This window comes from Emiliania huxleyi, assembly GCF_000372725.1.
Source record: "Emiliania huxleyi CCMP1516 chromosome Unknown EMIHUscaffold_13, whole genome shotgun sequence".
NCBI classification, from domain to species: Eukaryota; Haptophyta; order Isochrysidales; family Noelaerhabdaceae; genus Emiliania; species Emiliania huxleyi.
Genome location: NW_005201287.1, coordinates 376,689 through 394,777, shown reverse-complemented (window position 1 = coordinate 394,777; position 18,089 = coordinate 376,689). Strand labels below are relative to the sequence as shown.

The window sequence follows — 18,089 nt, the reverse complement described above, 5'->3', positions numbered from 1 at the left end:
AATGTGAATCGCTGTGACGCCGCTGAGGTCGATTCTCCGGGGGGGGGGGGGGGGCGCACGTAGACGGTGGTGCAGCGGTCGGGCGCCACGGCGCGTATCTGGTACCCTCCGCACGCGAGCCGGAGCCGCACGTAGCCCCGCGGCACGGCGAGAGCAGGCGCGTCCACCGACCGCTGCACCTGTTCACAGTGAAGCGCCCGTGAACGGAGGACCAGCCACGGGCGAGGCGGGCCCTCCCCGCCCCCGCAAGACGCAGGCACCAGGCGCACGCGCGTGCCGTCGACGGACTTGAGGCGGACGCGCACCACGAGCGAGTCTCGAGGAGAGACGACGACGGCGGGCGCCTGTGAGTCCGGGGAGAGAGTGGGTTCGTTGACGAGCGCGTCGCGCGGAGAGGGCGGCGGCGACACGGCGCCTTGAAGCGCTCCGTGACGATGCCGAACTCGAGTGTCCGCCAGCCTACCTCCTCCCGTGAGAGAGGTGAGGACTGGCGCGCTGGTCAGAGGAAGAGCCGCGAGAGCCCACCCGCCTTCGATGCGGACCAGTCGCGACGGCAGCGACCGCACCACCTCCGTTGTCCAAGCGGTCGGGTGAGAGTGTGCCACTTGCAACTCCTCCTCACGGCTGAGTGTGCTACCCACGCGCCTCCGTGCTCTGCCAGAGAGGGTCCGTCAAGCGGCGCTTGTCGGGGTCGGCCAGCACCGCGCAGACCGCCTGTGCACACGCCGCGAGATTGAATGACGGCCTCCGCAGCCGCAGCATGGCCTCGGAGGAAACCGGCGCGCATCTCCGACTATCTCGGCTAGATCTCGGCTATCTCTCGGCATCGCCTCTGACGACGCCGCCGCATCTCCGACTCCGATGGCGCCGTTGACGCCAGCCTGGCCGCAGGACCGCCGAGAGGCAGCCGAGGTGCAGCCGAGGTGCAGCCGAGGTGCGGCCGAGGTGCGGCCGAGAGGCAGCCGCGATCTCGAGAGACGCAGCGCTGCGCCTGGCCGCAGAATGCGTCTGTCGTGCGCACGTCGACTCCCTGCCGCGTCGGGTGGGACCGCCTGCACCGAAGCGTGGGCTGTGAAGACAGCGCTGGTGGCCGTGAGGAGGCGCCGTTCACAGCCACCTCTCCACACCACGTCGGGTGCGATCTCGCGCAATCTCGGCCGCTCTCGTGCAATCTCGGGCCCTCTCGCGCCCTCTCGGATAAGGACCGCCACTCTTCGCCAAGGCCGAGGCAGCGGCGGCCCTCCTCGCCGTCGCACGCCGCCACGTGCTCCTCCAGCACCCGGTGCGCCTCGAGAGTCAAACAAAGCTTGACTCTTGTGAACTGCCCAGCTTCTCTCTCCGGCGGCCCGCGCGCCTCGAGAGTCAATTCAACCGCGGCGGGTGAGTCACGTACTTATGCGTCTGCCGTGCCACTGCAGCAGCTGGCGCGCCTCGAGCGCTGTCGCAACCGCCGCACGCACGCACGGGTCCCCCGCCGCCTCCGCCTCCGCCTCCGCCTCCGCCTCCGCCTCCCCCCCCTCCTCTGCATCCGCTACCTCCGCCTCCGCCTCCGCCCCCGCCTCCGCCTCCGCCGCCTCCACCGCCGCCTCCGCCGCCGCCGCCGCCGTCCGTACGAGCTTCGGCGCCCGCACCTCCGCCTCTTCCGCCGATGCCTTCGCCGTCGCCGCGGCGAGCGCCTCGCCCTCTTCCCGCCCTTCCGCAGGAAGCGTCTCGGAACCTTCCCGGCGCGGTGCAGCCAGCGCGGCCGCCAGACCCATGCCGGCGGCGTAGCAGGCGACGGCGAGCGGCAGGTGGCCTCGCGCCAGCCCGACCGCCACAGAGACAGCGAGGGCGAGCAGGGGCCGCGAGGCCCAGACCGAGCCCCCCCCCTCCGCAACAGCGGCAGCGACAGCAGTCGTGGCAGCCGCCGCAGCTTCTTCATCAGCAGCGTCGGCGCCGGGAGGAGGGAGCGGCGGCGGCCGCGTGCGAGCAGGCTCCGACCCTCCAGGGGGCGAGCAGCGAGGCTCTCCGACTGTTCTCTCCCCCGGTCCATCCTCCGCCGCCGAGGCCCGCCTGCTGGAGGCACCGCCGCCGCCACCGCCACCACCACCACCGCCGCCGCCACCGCCGCCGCCGCCGCTGCTGAGACCGTCTCCGCCGGCGACCGCCGAGGCCTGCCGGGCCGGCGAGCGCGGGAAGCAGACCGGCGACGCTTCGGCGGCGACGGGCGCTGCGGTCGCACTGGCCAGCAGATCAGCGCCGAGCGCTGCGAGGCTGTGGTCCGAAAACAGGACCTCGAGCCACGCTGCCAGCGCGTTGCCGCGCCGGTCCAGGAATTTCTTGGTCTGGCGAGAGAGGTTGCTCTTTGGCGGGAAGGGCGGAAACGAGGCCCGGCAACTCGCGTCGAGCCTCACCTCACGGTAGACGCTCCGGAGGGTGCTGTAGCGGGCGGCAAAGGTCAGCCGCGGCTGATCGGAGGCCGAGAAGCTGACTGTGAAGTGAAAGAGGATCGTGGAGGACTCGTTGCTCGTCGATCCGACGTAGCATAGGCGCATCGACGCGGCGAGCCGGTTGCGGACCGTGCTGGGCTGGCTATTCGCCAAGGCTGAAGAAAAAACCGCAAAACTCTTGTCTTAACGGTGTGGGGGCGCGGAGGGCCGAGGCGTTGAAGAAAAAGTGTACAAAGAAAAAAGAAAAATCCGCTGGCCTTCTCGTTGGTGCTGGACCGGCCGACCCTGACACTGTAGAATCTAGCCCCCTTTCCCTCCCGTCTCTCCCGTGCCTCGTGAGAGCCCTGATCATGGCCAGCAGCCCCGGCGGTGCGACAGAGTACCGCGGCGACGCTTGCCTCGCTGCTCCGCGCCGAGCACGCGTGCGCGACCAGCTGCGAGCGACGCTCTGGCAACAGGCGCTTGTCAAGTGGCGCACGCCTCGCGCCACGTGCTGCGCCTTGGTCAGTCCGGCGCTCTTCATATCCATCTGCGTGGTCGGCTACCACCTCACCGATCCGGAAACCTTCGACGCCGCAATCTACGCCGTCATCGCGCTCGACGTCGGCCCTCTGCTCAGCCTCGCGGTCGAGTTTGCCTCTGGGCCTGGCGCAGGCGGCGGCGGCGGCTTTGGCCCCGGCGGCCTCGTCTGGGAGAGCTCTGGCAACTCGACCGACCTCGACCTCCTCTCAGTACGGCGCAACCTCGAGCCGCTGCTGACAGGGCCGCTTCCCGTCTTTGGACTGCCGAGCTACGCCGGGGTGTCGTCAGCCGCACGCTCGGCGCTCTCGGCCTCCAACTACGAGCAGCTCACGGAGCTGGACAAGTTCGCGCGCCTCTTCGGCAACCTCCTCACCCTCGGGACGCTGCACCTCGCCCCCTCCTCCGCCGCCGCCGCATCCTCCCTCACCGACGGCGTCTCCCTCGCCCAGCGGATCGACGAGCTGGAGGCCGACCTCTAATTAATTATGAATTAATCATTGATTATCGTAGGCGTCTCCCTCGCCCAGCGGATCGACGAGCTGGAGGCGCACCTGCAGGCGGGCGGCGGGAACGTCAGCACGCGCGTGCATGCAGACGAGGCGGCGGCGCTGGCGCACCTCGGAGGCGCAGCCGACGCGGCGCGGGACGCGTGGGCGCTGCTCGTGTTCGACTCGCTGGCGCCGAGGCAGGTAGAGTACGCTGTCCGGCTCAACTACACCACGGTGCCCAACACGAACCGCATCTCGAAGCGGCTCACGCGGGGCCTCGACACCGAGTACACGAGGGACATGATTGTTTATTTATTTAATTAATTGATTAATTGCTAACTAACAGGCCTCGACACCGAGTACCAGAGGGACGTCACCTGCTTGAATTAATAATCAATCATTAATTAATCAATTAGGCCTCGACACCGAGTACCAGAGGTACGTCACCTCCGGCTTCCTCACGCTGCAGCGCGCCGTCGACGGCTTTGCGTTTGGCCTCGCCGCCCGCCACGGCGCCGAGCCCCTCCCTCCTCCCGCGGACGTGGCGTGGCTGGCGCCCTTCCCCACCGCCGCCTACTCGCAGAACCCGTTCTACCTCGCCGTCCAGTCGCTGCTGCCCCTCCTCCTCACCCTCTGCCAGCTCTTCCCCGCCGCGCTGCTCACCAAGTCCGTGGTCGAGGAGAAGGAGACGCGCCTCGCGCAGACCATGCGCATCATGGGCATGCGGCGCGGCGTGCATGTCGGCTGTTAATTAAGAATGAAGTATTAATTAACAGGCGCATCATGGGCCTGCGGCACGGCGTGCATGTCGGATCGTGGTGCGCGTCGCCTCCCCCGAGCCTTGCTCACGAGTCAACCCTCACGCCTCGCGGCTCCCCATATCTCCCCATGTCTCCCCATATCTCCCCATCTCTCCCCCTATCTCCCCCTCTCTCCGCCGCCGACAGGTATGCGACTGCGCTCGTCCAGTTCGGAGCAAACGCGCTGCTCTGCGCTCTCGTCTGCTCCCTCTTCCTCCCGCACACGCCCTTCTGGGTGCTGCTCCTTTACCTCTCCCTCTTCTGCCTCACCTGCGTCGCCTTCTCCTTCCTCGTCGCCGCCTGCTTCTCCAACGCCGTCCTCGCCGCCGCCGCCTGCCCGGTCGCCTTCTTCGCCCTCGTCCTGCCCAAGTACCTCTTCACAGGCACGAGATGTGGGGAGATGTGGGGAGATATGGGGAGATATTGATGTGCGGCACGAGGCCCCGCCCACCCGCCCCCCCCCGTCATGAGCCGCGGCCCATCACGAGCTCGGCAACCTCTTCAGGCACCAACCGCTTCGAGCAGACGGGCGCCAAGATCGCGGCCTCGCTCGCGGCGCCCACCGCCTTTGCCTTTGGCGCGGACGTGCTCGGCGAGTACGAGTACGCGTCTGTCGGCGTGAGCCCCGAGAACTGGTCCGACTCGCCCTACTCCTTCGCTCTCTCGCTCTGGATGCTGCTGCTCGACTCGCTGCTGTACACGGCCCTCGCCCCTCGAGCGTGTCCTCCCCTCTCTACTTCATAATGAATCATGAATACCTAATTAATTAGGCCCTCGCCCTCTCGACCGTGTCCTCCCCTCTCCAGTTCATAAGGAAGCATGAAGCATCAATTAATTAGGCCCTCGCCCTCTACCTCGAGCGTGTCCTCCCCTCTCGCTTCGGCGCACCCCTCCACCCGCTCTTCTTCCTGCGCCGCGCCTTTTGGTGCCCGTCCTTGCAATCGCCGCGCGCAGAGGTGGCTCTCCCGCAGGAGGGCGCCGCCTTTGAGCCGGTCCCTCCCTCCCTGGCGGCGGGGGGAGATTCGGTCGAGATCGTCGGCCTGACGAAGGTTTACGGCCGAGGCAAGATGCGCAAGGTTGCCGTCGACAACCTGCACCTCTCCTTTTACCCGGGGCAGATCTCCTGCCTGCTCGGCCACAACGAATGAATAGTTGATTACAAGCGAGTTGATAACTAATAGGCAGATCTCCTGCTTGCTCGGACACAACGGCGCCGGCAAGACGTCGACGCTGTCCGTGCTCACCGGTTTGGGTGTGAACGGCGTCTCTTCACACCTGCTGCTGTGAACAGGTCGACGCTGTCCGTGCTCACCGGTTTGGGTGTGAACGGCGTCTCTTCACACCTGCTGCTGTGAACAGGTCGACGCTGTCCGTGCTCACCGGCCTGTACGCGCCGACGCGAGGGGACTGCTACGTGTTTGGTCTCTCGATCTGCCGCTGCGCGCGGCGCGTCTACACGCTGATGGGCATCTGCCCGCAGCATGACGTCCTCTGGCGCAGCCTGACCGTCTCCGAGCACATGCAGCACTACGCGGCCCTCAAGGGCGTGCCCCGAGGCGAGCTCGCTACCGCGTCGGCGGCCATGGTGGCCAAGGTCGGTCTAGCGGACAAGGAGCACACGCGGTCGCACGCGCTGTCGGGCGGGATGAGGCGCAAGCTGTCGGTGGGCTGCTCGCTCGTGGGCGGCTCCCGCTGCGTGCTGCTTGACGAGCCCACCTCGGGCATGGACCCGGCCTCCCGCCGGTCCCTCTGGTCACTGCTGAAGCGCTCGGCGCCCGGCCGGGTCCTCGTGCTCACGACGCACTACATGGACGAGGCGTGAACAGCGCTCTCTTCACACCCTGCTGCTGTGAATAGGTCCTCGTGCTCACGACGCACTACATGGACGAGGCGTGAACAGCGCTCTCTTCACACCCTGCTGCTGTGAATAGGTCCTCGTGCTCACGACGCACCACATGGACGAGGCGTGAACAGCGCTCTCTTCACACCCTGCTGCTGTGAATAGGTCCTCGTGCTCACGACGCACCACATGGACGAGGCGTGAACAGCGCTCTCTTCACACCCTGCTGCTGTGAATAGGTCCTCGTGCTCACGACGCACTACATGGACGAGGCGTGGACAGCGCTCTCTTCACACCCTGCTGCTGTGAATAGGTCCTCGTGCTCACGACGCACTACATGGACGAGGCGTGGACAGCGCTCTCTTCACACCCTGCTGCTGTGAATAGGTCCTCGTGCTCACGACGCACTACATGGACGAGGCGTGAACAGCGCTCTCTTCACACCCTGCTGCTGTGAATAGGTCCTCGTGCTCACGACGCACTACATGGACGAGGCGTGAACAGCGCTCTCTTCACACCCTGCTGCTGTGAATAGGTCCTCGTGCTCACGACGCACTACATGGACGAGGCGTGAACAGCGCTCTCTTCACACCCTGCTGCTGTGAATAGGTCCTCGTGCTCACGACGCACTACATGGACGAGGCGTGAACAGCGCTCTCTTCACACCCTGCTGCTGTGAATAGGTCCTCGTGCTCACGACGCACTACATGGACGAGGCGTGAACAGCGCTCTCTTCACACCCTGCTGCTGTGAATAGGTCCTCGTGCTCACGACGCACTACATGGACGAGGCGTGAACAGCGCTCTCTTCACACCCTGCTGCTGTGAATAGGTCCTCGTGCTCACGACGCACTACATGGACGAGGCGTGAACAGCGCTCTCTTCACACCCTGCTGCTGTGAATAGGTCCTCGTGCTCACGACGCACTACATGGACGAGGCGTGAACAGCGCTCTCTTCACACCCTGCTGCTGTGAATAGGTCCTCGTGCTCACGACGCACTACATGGACGAGGCGTGAACAGCGCTCTCTTCACACCCTGCTGCTGTGAATAGGTCCTCGTGCTCACGACGCACTACATGGACGAGGCCGACTTGCTCGCCGACCGCATCGCCGTCCTCTCGACAGGGCGGCTGCGCTGTGCCGGCTCCTCGCTCCTTACTTCATAATGAAGAATGAAGAATGAATTGGTCATTAATTAGGCGGCTGCGCTGTGCCGGCTCCTCGCTCTTTACTTCATAATGAAGAATGAAGAATGAATTGGTCATTAATTAGGCGGCTGCGCTGTGCCGGCTCCTCGCTCCTTACTTCATAATGAAGAATGAAGAATGAATTGGTCATTAATTAGGCGGCTGCGCTGTGCCGGCTCCTCGCTCCTTACTTCATAATGAAGAATGAAGAATGAATTGGTCATTAATTAGGCGGCTGCGCTGTGCCGGCTCCTCGCTCTTTACTTCATAATGAAGAATGAAGAATGAATTGGTCATTAATTAGGCGGCTGCGCTGTGCCGGCTCCTCGCTCTTTACTTCATAATGAAGAATGAAGAATGAATTGGTCATTAATTAGGCGGCTGCGCTGTGCCGGCTCCTCGCTCTTTACTTCATAATGAAGAATGAAGAATGAATTGGTCATTAATTAGGCGGCTGCGCTGTGCCGGCTCCTCGCTCTTCCTCAAGAGCCGCTTCGGCCTCGGGTACACCCTCACACTCAGCACAGGCCCGGGCAGCTGCTCCGCCACCGCCGTCGGCGCCGCCGTCCGCTCCTTCGTCCCCGAGGCCGAGCTCCTCTCGCAGCACGCGGGCGAGCTCTCGTTCCGCCTCCCGTTCGCCTCCACCGCCTCGTTCGGCCCGCTCCTGCGCCACCTCGCGGCGGCCCAGGCGCAGCTCGGCCTGCAGAGCTTCGGCGTCTCGCTCGCCTCGATGGAGGAGGTCTTCCTCCGCCTCTCTTCACACCCTGCTGCTATGAATAGGCGTCTCGCTCACCTCGATGGAGGAGGTCTTCCTCCGCCTCTCTTCACACCCTGCTGCTGTGAATAGGCGTCTCGCTCACCTCGATGGAGGAGGTCTTCCTCCGCCTCTCTTCACACCCTGCTGCTGTGAATAGGCGTCTCGCTCGCCTCGATGGAGGAGGTCTTCCTCCGCCTCTCTTCACACCCTGCTGCTGTGAATAGGCGTCTCGCTCACCTCGATGGAGGAGGTCTTCCTCCGCCTCTCTTCACACCCTGCTGCTGTGAATAGGCGTCTCGCTCACCTCGATGGAGGAGGTCTTCCTCCGCCTCTCTTCACACCCTGCTGCTGTGAATAGGCGTCTCGCTCACCTCGATGGAGGAGGTCTTCCTCCGCCTCTCTTCACACCCTGCTGCTGTGAATAGGCGTCTCGCTCACCTCGATGGAGGAGGTCTTCCTCCGCCTCCGTGGGCGCACGCCGCAGCGGCGCCGCCTCGCCGTGCAAGCAGTTGTGCGTGCTGCTCCAGAAGCGTGCAGTCTGCGCCAAGCGCGACCGCAAGGGACTCTTCCTGCAGCACGCGCTGCCGGTGCTTCTTCCTAGACACGTCGCAGACACGTCGCAGACACGTCGCAGACACGTCGACTCCCTCCTGCCCGCCGCGGGGCCCTTCCTCAGCTGCCGCTGCCCGCGAGCTCAGGTACTGCTCGTCGCGCTCACCATGCTCGTCCTCCTCCTCCCCGACCCGCGCGTCGGGCCGAGGAGACGGCTCGACGCCTACCTCTCCGCGCGCCTAGAAGAGCGTCTCGGAGAGTGTCTCGGAAGTGTCTAGGATACTGCTCGACGCCTCGCTCTACACGCGCGGCGATGGGCCGGACTCCACCCAGTTCCTGCACTCGCCTCCCGCCTCGCACCCGCTCGTCGCCGCCCTCGCGGAGCGGAGCGTGCTCTCTCTCGACCGCGTGCAAGGCGCCTCTCTCCGCGCCCTCTCGCGGCACACGCTCTGCACGTGTCCGCGACATGTCCGCGACATGTCCGCGACATGTCCCGGCAGGCGATTCGGCGGCTCTCTCGCGGCACATGCTCGAGACGTACAGTCAGCACGAGAGGTGCGTCCGCGTGGGCGCCCTCGCCCTCCCGGACTCCCTCCGGCTCAACGTCTCCGCCGAGGAACTCGGCGAGACTCTCCCTGGCGGCGGGCGACGATTGCGAGCTGCGGTCGCCCTCGGGCTGCTCCGGTGCAGCGGCGCGTCGCCCCCGGGCGGCGCGGGGAATCTGAGCCTTCCGGCCGACGTCACGCAGCAGCTCGCTGCTCTCGCGGCGGCGGCCAACCTCACCCTCGGCGGAGGCAACTCGAGCGTCGCCGACCTCAATGGCGACGGCGAGGTGGACGAGCAGGACGCGCAGCAGCTGCTCGACAGCTTGGGCGGCCTCGCAGCGGGCGGCGGGCTGGGCGGCATCCTCACCGGACAGCTACTCGGCAACCTCACGAGCCGTGTCGACCCGGCAGCCCTCGCCGCCGCCCTCGCCGCCGTTGACGCCGTCGCGTCCAGCTCGAGGGACGCTCCGCTGAGCGCGACGGAGGCGCTTGCGGCCGCGATCGAGGCCGCATTCTCGCTGGAGGCGGGCGGAGGAGGAGGAGGCGGCGGCACGCGCGAGACGGCATACCTCGAGGGCACCATCGAGGCGCTCTGCCGCCAGCTCGCTCCTCCCTCCGCCGACCCCGCCGCCCCACCGCCCGCCTCCGCCTCCGGCGCCTCGTACACCAACCCCTCCTGGTCGGTCGGCGCCCCGCCGGCGCCGCCCTCCTGCCCGCTGACCGTCAACGGCCAGCTGGCAAGGAGCTTTGCGTTCGAGCAAGGCATCGGCCTCCTCGGCGAGCAGGTTGGCGCGCTAGCGGGCAGCCTCCTCCCGCTCGACACCGGTGCGCTGCTCGGCTTGCTCGGCGCTCTCCCCCTCGAGCAGCGGGCAGTCCTCGAGCTCAGCGGCGTGGCGCCCGCCCTGCGCGACGTGCACGCCGGGGGCGAGGCGTCGATCTCCGCCCTCGAGGGCGTCGAGATCGACATCTCCGCCCTGCTCAACGCGTCCGACCTCGCCCTCTCCGTGCCTCTCGGGGAGGAGACCCTCACCCTCACCTCGCCAACCCTGCGGCTGGGCGAGATCCGCGTCTCCCGCGCCGCCGTCGCCATCTCCGCCCCCAACCTCACCTTCGCCAGCGACGGCGCGGGGCCCGTCGCGGTGTCGGCAGGGCGCGTGACGCTCTCCGAGAGCGGCATCTCTGTCGCCGCGCCGGCGTACGGTCTCGGCGACCCTGCAGAGTGGTCGAGGTTGCCCGACGTGGACGTGGGCTCGGCGAGCGGCGCGCCGCCTCCCGACTCCCTCCGCATCGAGGCGTGCGTCGCGGCGGAGATGACGGTGCTGTTCAACGCGTCGTCGCCGCACGCCAACGCGGCGATGCTCGGGGAGGTTTCCGCCGCGGCGTGGCGGTTAATCCACAACGAGACCGCCTCCGCCGCCTTTTCCGGCGCTCCCTCCTCCTCCGCCGGCGCTCCCTCCTCCTCCTCAGCCGACACCTACTACCGGGTGCACAACCATCCCCTGCCGCTCACGGCGGCGCAGTCGGCGCAGGCCGGCGGCTCAGATGTAAGAGAGCCCCTTAGTGATTCTCAGCTGGAGTCGGCGCAGGTTCAGGCGGTGCTCGCCTCCCTCGGGTCCTCTCGGGCAATCTCGGGTCCTCTCGGCTCATCTCGGGCCATCTCGGGCCATCTCGGGCCCTCTCGGCAGGTGCAAGTGGTGCTCGCCTTCCTCGCCGGCATCTTCGTGCTCATCCCGCTCTCGTACGCGCCCGCCGCCGTCGCGCCCCTCATTGTCAAGGAGCGAAACTCCAAGGCGAAGCACCTGCAGCTCGTCTCGGGCACCAACCCCGTCGTCTACTGGCTCGCCCACTACCTCTGGGACGCAGGCATGTCCTCCCTCGTCTCGCTCGGAGTGATGGCCGTCTTCGGCCTCTACGGCGAGCCCGGCTTCGTCGGCAATGCGGCCCAGGCGGGCGCGACGGCGCTCGTGCTGTGGTTGTATGGCCTCGCGGCGATCCCGCTCGCGTACTGCTACTCGCACCTCTTCCTCTCGCACTCGACTGCGCAGATCGGCGTCCTCGTCTTCAACTTGACGACGGGCTTCGTGATGGTCCTCGCACACCAGATCATGCAGGTGCGGCCCGGCACCGCCGGCACCGCCGAGGGCAGGGCGACGACTCGTCCTCACGTGGACCGCAGGTGCTGCCCAACACCGTCGACGCCGACCGCGCGCTGGTCCACTTCTACCGCCTCTTCCCGCCCTTCAACTTCGGGCAAGCCCTGCTCGCTCTCACGCAAGAGTGGTACTTCGCGGAGCTCGGCGGGCAGCCGCACGACCCTTTCGGCAGCGAGGAGGTGTCGCGCGCGCTCTACCTCCTCCCACTCGAGGCGCTTCTCTTCTTCTCCCTCGTCCTCGGCGCGGAGTACTCCTACCTCTTCCGCTCCGCCCTCCTCGCCGCCGCGGCAGCAGTGCTCGGCGGAGAGACTCTCTCCTGCTCCTTCCGCAGCAGGCTCGGCTGCGGCCTCGCCTCCGCCCTCGCCCTGCTCCTGCTCGCCCTCGGCGCCACCGCCGTCGCCGCAGCCGGAACCACGGAGAGAGAGGTGCAGTCGGCGCTCAACTACAACGAGGGCGACGCGCCGCCCGCCGGCGGGGAAGGTGTGGTGGCGGAGGCGACGCCGCTCGACTACGTCTTGCTCGTCCTCGGGCTGCTGCTGCTGCTGCTGGCCGGCCTCGGCTGCGTGCTGTACGAGCGGCGTGCACGACGGCGGGGTGGGACGGCGGAGGAGGCGGCGCTGCGCGCGCTGCGCTCCGAGGGCGCTTGCTGCGTCGAGGCGGACGTGCAGGCGGAGGCCGACGCTTTTTTTATTAATTATTATCAAGCGCTTCATCATTAGAAAAGAAAATAAGACGTGCAGGCGGAGGCCGACGCCGTGCGCGATCTCGTGGAAGGCGGCGGCGCAATGAATCGTTAATTATAGTAAATGAATAATAGTAAATGAATCGTTAATCACGGCGAGCTTGTTGAAGGCGGCGGCGGAGGCGTGCGGGGCGGCGCGCGTGCAGTGGCACACCGGCTCCAAAAGGTGTACGCGGCGCGGGGCAGGGCGCCGCCCAAGGTTGCGGTCGCGGACCTGTCCTTGCGCATCCTCGACGGCGAGTGCTTCGGTCTGCTCGGCGTCAACGGCGCCGGCAAGACGACCTCGATCGGAATGCTAACGGGCGAGTTCCCGCCCACGAGGGGTGGCGCGTGGGTGGGCGGCTTCAGCATCGCGACGCAGCTGCCGCGCGTGCGGGAGCAGCTCGGCTACTGCCCGCAGGAGAGCCCGCTCCTCGAGACACTTCCTGGACACTTCCTAGACACCTCCTAGACACCTCCTCCTGTGGCCCGCAGGAGGACCCGCTCCTCGAGACACTTCCTGGACACTTCCTAGACACCTCGTAGACACCTCCTACTGCGGCCCGCAGGAGGACCCGCTCCTCGAGACACTTCCTGGACACTTCCTGGACACTTCCTAGACACCTCCTCCTGTGGCCCGCAGGAGGACCCGCTCCTCGAGACACTTCCTGGACACTTCCTAGACACCTCCTAGACACCTCCTCCTGTGGCCCGCAGGAGGACCCGCTCCTCGAGCGCATGACGGGTCGCGAGCTGCTCACCATGTTCGCGCGCCTCAAGAACCTGGACGAGGCTGCCCTCCCCGGCCTCGTGCAGTCGCTGATCGAGCAGGTGACGCTGACGCCGTTTGCGGACCGAGTGTGCGGCGCCTACTCGGGCGGCAACAAGCGCAAGCTCTCGCTCGCCATCGCGTTGGTGGGCGACCCGTCCGTCTGCTTCCTCGACGAGCCCTCGAGCGGGATGGACCCGCAGAGCAGGCGACACATGTGGGACGTCATCGCCACGGAGCGGTGATGCCGCTCGCTCGTGCTGGGCCGAGTCCACAAGAGGCGTTCTCAGCCCCGGGCCCGGTGTGACGGCGGTAGGTCCCGCCGCTCGCTCGTGCTCACGACGCACTCGATGGCGGAGTGCGAGGCGCTCTGCTCGCGCGTCGGGGTGATGGCGGCCGGCCGGCTGGGGCAGATGCTTGAACACGTGCTCTTCGGTCAAACTAGCACTCGAGACGACGTGGTCAGCTGTGCTCAGTTGTCGAACGCCGTCCGCTCCACGCCTCTGAGTGCGCCCGGAAGAGACCGCCCTCCTCCACGGCGCAGGCCGGCTGCGCTGCCTCGGCGGCCAGCAGCACCTCAAGTCGAAGTACGGCGGAGGGTACACGCTCGAGCTGCGCGTGGGGGGCGAGGCGGCGGGCGGCGGAGGCGGAGGCGGCGGAGGAGGCAGAGGTGGAGGCGGCGAGGAGGCGCACGAGGGCGTGTGCCGCCTCTTCCCCGGCGCGAGGCTGATCGAGCACGTGGCGGGCAGGTCCAAGTATGAGCTGCCGAGCGGCGCGCCGAGACGAGCCGAGAGGAGCAGAGAGTAGACCGTCTGAGAACGAGCTGTCCTCAGCCTTCCACGTCGTACCCACGGAGTGGCGCGGCGCCTCACGCCCCGTCCTCCCGCTGCGAGCCAGGCGTGCTGCTGCACGACATCTTCGAGCAGATGGAGGGGGCCAAGAGCGCCCTGGGCGTGCTGGACTACTCGGCGACGCAGCCCTCGCTCGAGTCGGTCTTCCTCGCCATCGCGGGCTCAGCCGCCGCCGACGCCGCCCTCTCCCGCGCGCCCCCGCCCGCCTCCGCTGCCAGCGGCGACAGGGGCAGCATCGAGCTGACCAGCAGCGGCCCGGCGGACGACGGGGCCACGGCGAGCCAGTACGTTTGAGATTGAGTTCCACGTACACCGAGCGCAAGCGTGTCTGTACTCTTACGTGTCGTGAGAGAGACGGGTCAGACTCGACTCTCGAGTGTCGAGACGAGCTGGGGTCCGGAGAGATCGATCGACGATGTGTACATACGTTACGCGTTTGTCATGTATTATGTCGGTGTCGCGGGGTCGCGCACACCTTTTTCGAGACCAGTGAAAAATTTTCATACCATCGGCTTTTGTCTCACATACAAGATCTTGTGGAGACATGGCCCGACCATGATCTCATCTCCGCTCTCCTCCACCTTCCGCCCCATCTCCGCCGCCGCGCACAAAGCGATCAACTGCTGCCTGCGCGCGTTCCTTCACCGCCGAGAGTACGTCGTCGCTGCTGCTGCTCCGGCTCCCCGAGTCATCTGTCATGCTTACGGCAATGCCGCTTCCACCCACGACGGCCAAGAGCACGCCACGAAGAGCGGTCGCCCCGCGCGCGAATGCCTCGAAAGGGTTGCCGACGCCGAGTTGGGAAATCAGCGACGTGACAAAGTATCTCTTGCAGATGCGCTTCTCAAGCTCTGGCAGCTGGTAGTGCTTGGCCTCCAGGAGCAGCTCGCCAAGCGTTGCATGATCCTTTGGTAGTGAAACCGTCGTCTTGTGCCGGGTGGCGCCCAAGGTCAGGCTAAGCCCGAGCCCCTCGCACTTGTTGCGCATGTGTGCAAGTATGATGGGGAAATGCGTCGGATCGCGGTCGATGAACGTAGCGCCATCCTTTGAAAATTCCAAGTTTGCCTCGGCGCGCTCGACGTACTCGCGCAGCGTTGGGCTCTCGGCAAGTGTCGATCGCAGGGTGATGAAGGATTTACCGCCTACGTTGAGATTCACTACCTTATCGCCGGCGCCGTGCCGCTGAATCGCAGAGGTGGAGCTGGAGGCGACGGGCTCGGAGGCGAGCGTTGTGCACAAGCGCCGAAAAGGCGAGAGGAGGGAGCGTCGGGCTAGCATTGTAGATGCACGCAGCACGCAGGCGTGTTTTCTGACGGCCGACCGTCAGGTGCCCCTTCTCGACTGCCCCGGCTACTCGAGTACCAGGGTAGTTCTCGGGTTCGCGGGAGTGACCCATGCGTCAACCCGAGACCTAGCGCGGGTGGGCTGGAGGGGGCTCGCTGCAAGGAAGGGCGGTGTAAGAGGCCGATTCCCGCAGTCCGCCCGTTCCTCCCCATCGGGCCGCATGAGCGGCCTCGCCTCGCAGATTCGTTTCTCGCGCCTGGGTCAGGCGCGCGGGCGGGGCATCCCCCGGGTCGCTCTTTCTTTAGAGGGCGAGCCATCGCGCTGGCTGCCCCGCTACCCCTTGCTCCTGCTTTACTTGTATTTCGGTCGCCGTAAACGAATGCTAGGTTACCGGAGAGTCTTTCAAGCCGGAGCTGCGCGTGTGCAGAATAAGTCGTCGTCCTCTTTGTGTGTCCTCTTCCCATGAGTCCGGGATTATGCGATCCATGATAGCGGTCAAGTCGGGAGGCAACTTTCCGCTCATGCACATTAGCGTCACGTCACCAGCTCCTTAGCTGATGAATTATTTTCCATTATTAGCCGCCGCGAACCAACGCCGCGCGCGCTTCCCGGGGATCCCAGAAGCCGCTTTCGTGGAAGAGTTACTCAGGTTGGGCAGCGGAGAGAGCAGCGCGGACTAGAGCGCGGAGAGGCGTGTGCGGTGTGGCGTGGGTGGCTCAAGCGAAGGCGGCCTTACTTATCTTCAAACGGCGTCTGGCTGCAACGATGCTGCCAGTGTGTCTCCGTCTATATCTCGAGGGCTCTGATACAAGTACTGTATTCCCCTTCCGATCGCCCCTTCCGATCGTTAGTACTACCGTTATATAGTGAAGCCGTAGCTTCCTAGGACCATACGTCACCGCACGCACAGTGATGCACTTATTGGGAGCCCGACACGAGGTCCAAGGACCAAGCAAGCCGAGCCGGCAAGCATGTCACTGTCTCGTCTGCCAACACTGTGGTCGCGGATCCACTACACAGAGAGTTCAGCCGCGCCGATTTCGAACTGTGTGAGTATCACACTTGTGGGCGGCAGAGTGGGATTCGTTTGGCTCGCTCGCACAATCATCAAGTCCCGGAAAAACTCTCTTGATCCCGCCGCCACGCGGGACAGGCCAGCACGCCGCTCGCTGCTCTGGCGTCATAAACCTCCTGCCATGCACATGCACCACGTGGATCTGGGCGAGGCCTTCCTCGCCCGGGCCCTCGCCCACGTCAAGCTGCCACGTTCCATACTTGGCGTGCGATGCCAGCCCGTGTTGATGATCTCCGCGCGCTGTGGAGGGTTCTTTTTCGGCGGCCGGGCCAGCAACGCGGCCGCCCCCGCCCCGGCGTGCACCCGCGCAAGCCTGCGGCGCGGAGACGATCGCCCTGCCAGCTCGCTGGCTTGCGCGGTTGTCATGACTACTTTTGTCAACTATCGGCGCGCGCGCCGCGGCGCGCTTGCCGCCAATGCGCGTTTGCCGCCGTCAGCGGGATAGCGCCGGCTCTGCTCGGCGCGCGCGTACACCGCGAGTAGTTAGTTCATGTCGGAGAGCGTGTAAATCCCATGCCCCAAGCCATGTCCCGTTGAGTCATGCCATGTGTGACATCTGCGCGGTGTCTGAGATGCCCATTTCTTGAGAATCTACAGTGTCGGCATACGTTAGTGCACACTTACGTCAGTACGTCCGTCTTTCGTCTGTCGGTGTTGATACACTTGAGGTGCGGCCCGTGATGTACACATGTAGAGGATCCTAAACAAAGAGAGAGAGAGAGAGATCTCGCCCTTTCTCCCAGTAAGCTAAAAGTACAGTACAAAGAACAAACAAACTACAAGAGTTACCAGTTAGAGCTCCTGTCGTCTAGCGTGGAGACGCGAGGGTCGCCCCCCCTTGCCCAACCACCTCGTGTGTGTGGAGAAGTTTACCTTACCTTACCTTACCTTATATAGTTACTCTAGGCGGAGGGACGTCCGAAAGTCGCACAATGTCTAGTCCCACGCCCGCCACATGACGCCCACCGCAGCCGCGTTGGTCGGCGCGCGCCGACGTCGACCATCACCACCGACCGACCGACGGCTCGCACGGCCGTCGCGTGCGGTGAGCAAAAGATTGGGTCGCTGCGTGCCTGCCGGATGCTCTGCGACGTCTGCTACCTCTTCGATGCCTTCCACCCCTGGGCCCGAGGGCGAACGCCAGTGGTCGGCAGCCTCTGCGACGCTCCGATCGGCTCCTCGACCTCATCGCCTGCGACGAGCATGGCTCGTCGCTCGACGGCAGCCTGCTCAGTATGCTCTCGGCATTCTGTACAGCCTCGCCAGGCTCTCTGTGACGGCCTGCAGGGCCGGCGCAGACCGCCTCCCCGCGATGGCCCTCCTCAGTACCTACCTCTTCGATGCCTGTCGGCTCTCCAATCTCGTCGCCGGCGGCAGGCCCGCATGGCGCGCTGCTCGATGGCAGCCCGCTCAATACGCCTTGGACAGTGACTTTTGCTTCGCTGCTCTTACTGCAACCGCCTCCGGGCCGGCGCCGGCCGCCTCGCTTCGCCAGTGCTGTCTACGCCTGCGACACGCGTGTCGGCTCGCCGCCCGCGTCGCCCGCGGCGGGCCCGTGTGGCGCGCCGCTCGTCGGGAGCGTTCCCAGCAGGCTGTGCAGGGCAGTCAGCCTCACTCAGGGCGCCGCCGCCGCTGCGCGGGGCCGCCACCGGCGCTGCTGCCGTGAACACTGCCGCCGTGTACGTCACCATCGCCTCTCTTCGTCGCCGATCTCGCCGACGCCGCTCGCCGCTCGCCGCCGCCCCGCCCTGCCCTGCCCAGCCCTCGCACAAACAAACCAACACACACACACACACGTACACACCGCAGCGCTCCTCATGCATGCATAAGATCATGGGCATGGTGTGATGGGGGGGAGTGTGCCTCGGTGCACCGGCTTGTCCGCCTCATGCCGACTGGGCTCGGCGGCACGCGCCAAGCGGGCGCACGCGCCAGCGCGGCAACGGTCGCAGGAGGCAGTTCCGTCGGGTCCGCCACCTGGGCCCGGGAAAGGGGAGGGAGGGGGAGGGGGGGTGCGGTGGTGGGATACGGAGTAGGGGGCGTGTACGGTGGGCGAGGGCGGTGGTGGTGGGCGGGTGGGGTGGGTGGATGGTTGGAATGCGAGGTGTTTTTCGG

The 18,089-nt window shown here is 65.9% G+C and overlaps 3 protein-coding genes across 3 annotated transcripts in view; 1 reads left to right on the top strand and 2 right to left on the bottom strand.

Annotated features, from left to right (window-relative positions):
- The window catches only part of EMIHUDRAFT_98185 (hypothetical protein), a gene marked incomplete at both ends in the record, with an annotated part of 3,391 nt that extends 857 nt beyond the window's left edge, over positions 1-2,534 (bottom strand). The window contains 4 exons of the mRNA XM_005789144.1: positions 60-179; positions 261-344; positions 1,449-1,795; positions 2,066-2,534. Of these exons, the coding sequence (XP_005789201.1) occupies positions 60-179; positions 261-344; positions 1,449-1,795; positions 2,066-2,534 (1,020 nt within the window). The remainder of the gene's footprint in view (positions 1-59; positions 180-260; positions 345-1,448; positions 1,796-2,065) is intronic.
- A 1,688-nt stretch (positions 2,535-4,222) lies between these two features.
- Positions 4,223-14,115, top strand: EMIHUDRAFT_449089 (hypothetical protein; the record flags this gene model as incomplete). The annotated part of the gene is made up of 19 exons (XM_005789143.1): positions 4,223-4,257; positions 4,387-4,474; positions 4,711-4,934; positions 5,421-5,485; positions 5,643-6,022; positions 7,133-7,217; positions 7,795-8,006; positions 8,534-8,611; positions 9,325-9,569; positions 9,864-10,488; positions 10,651-10,716; positions 10,897-11,232; positions 11,298-11,567; positions 11,706-11,936; positions 12,183-12,386; positions 12,713-13,005; positions 13,081-13,232; positions 13,309-13,536; positions 13,662-14,115. 19 exons carry the CDS (start codon positions 4,223-4,225, stop codon positions 13,907-13,909), a joined length of 4,065 nt encoding a protein of 1,354 aa, XP_005789200.1. The 3' UTR covers positions 13,910-14,115.
- Positions 14,116-14,593: 478 nt separating this feature from the next.
- EMIHUDRAFT_47209 (hypothetical protein) lies at positions 14,594-14,779 on the bottom strand (the record flags this gene model as incomplete). The annotated part of the gene is made up of 1 exon (XM_005789142.1): positions 14,594-14,779. A coding segment is annotated over one exon (186 nt), but the record flags the coding sequence as incomplete, so codon positions are not given.
- Positions 14,780-18,089: the final 3,310 nt, after the last annotated feature.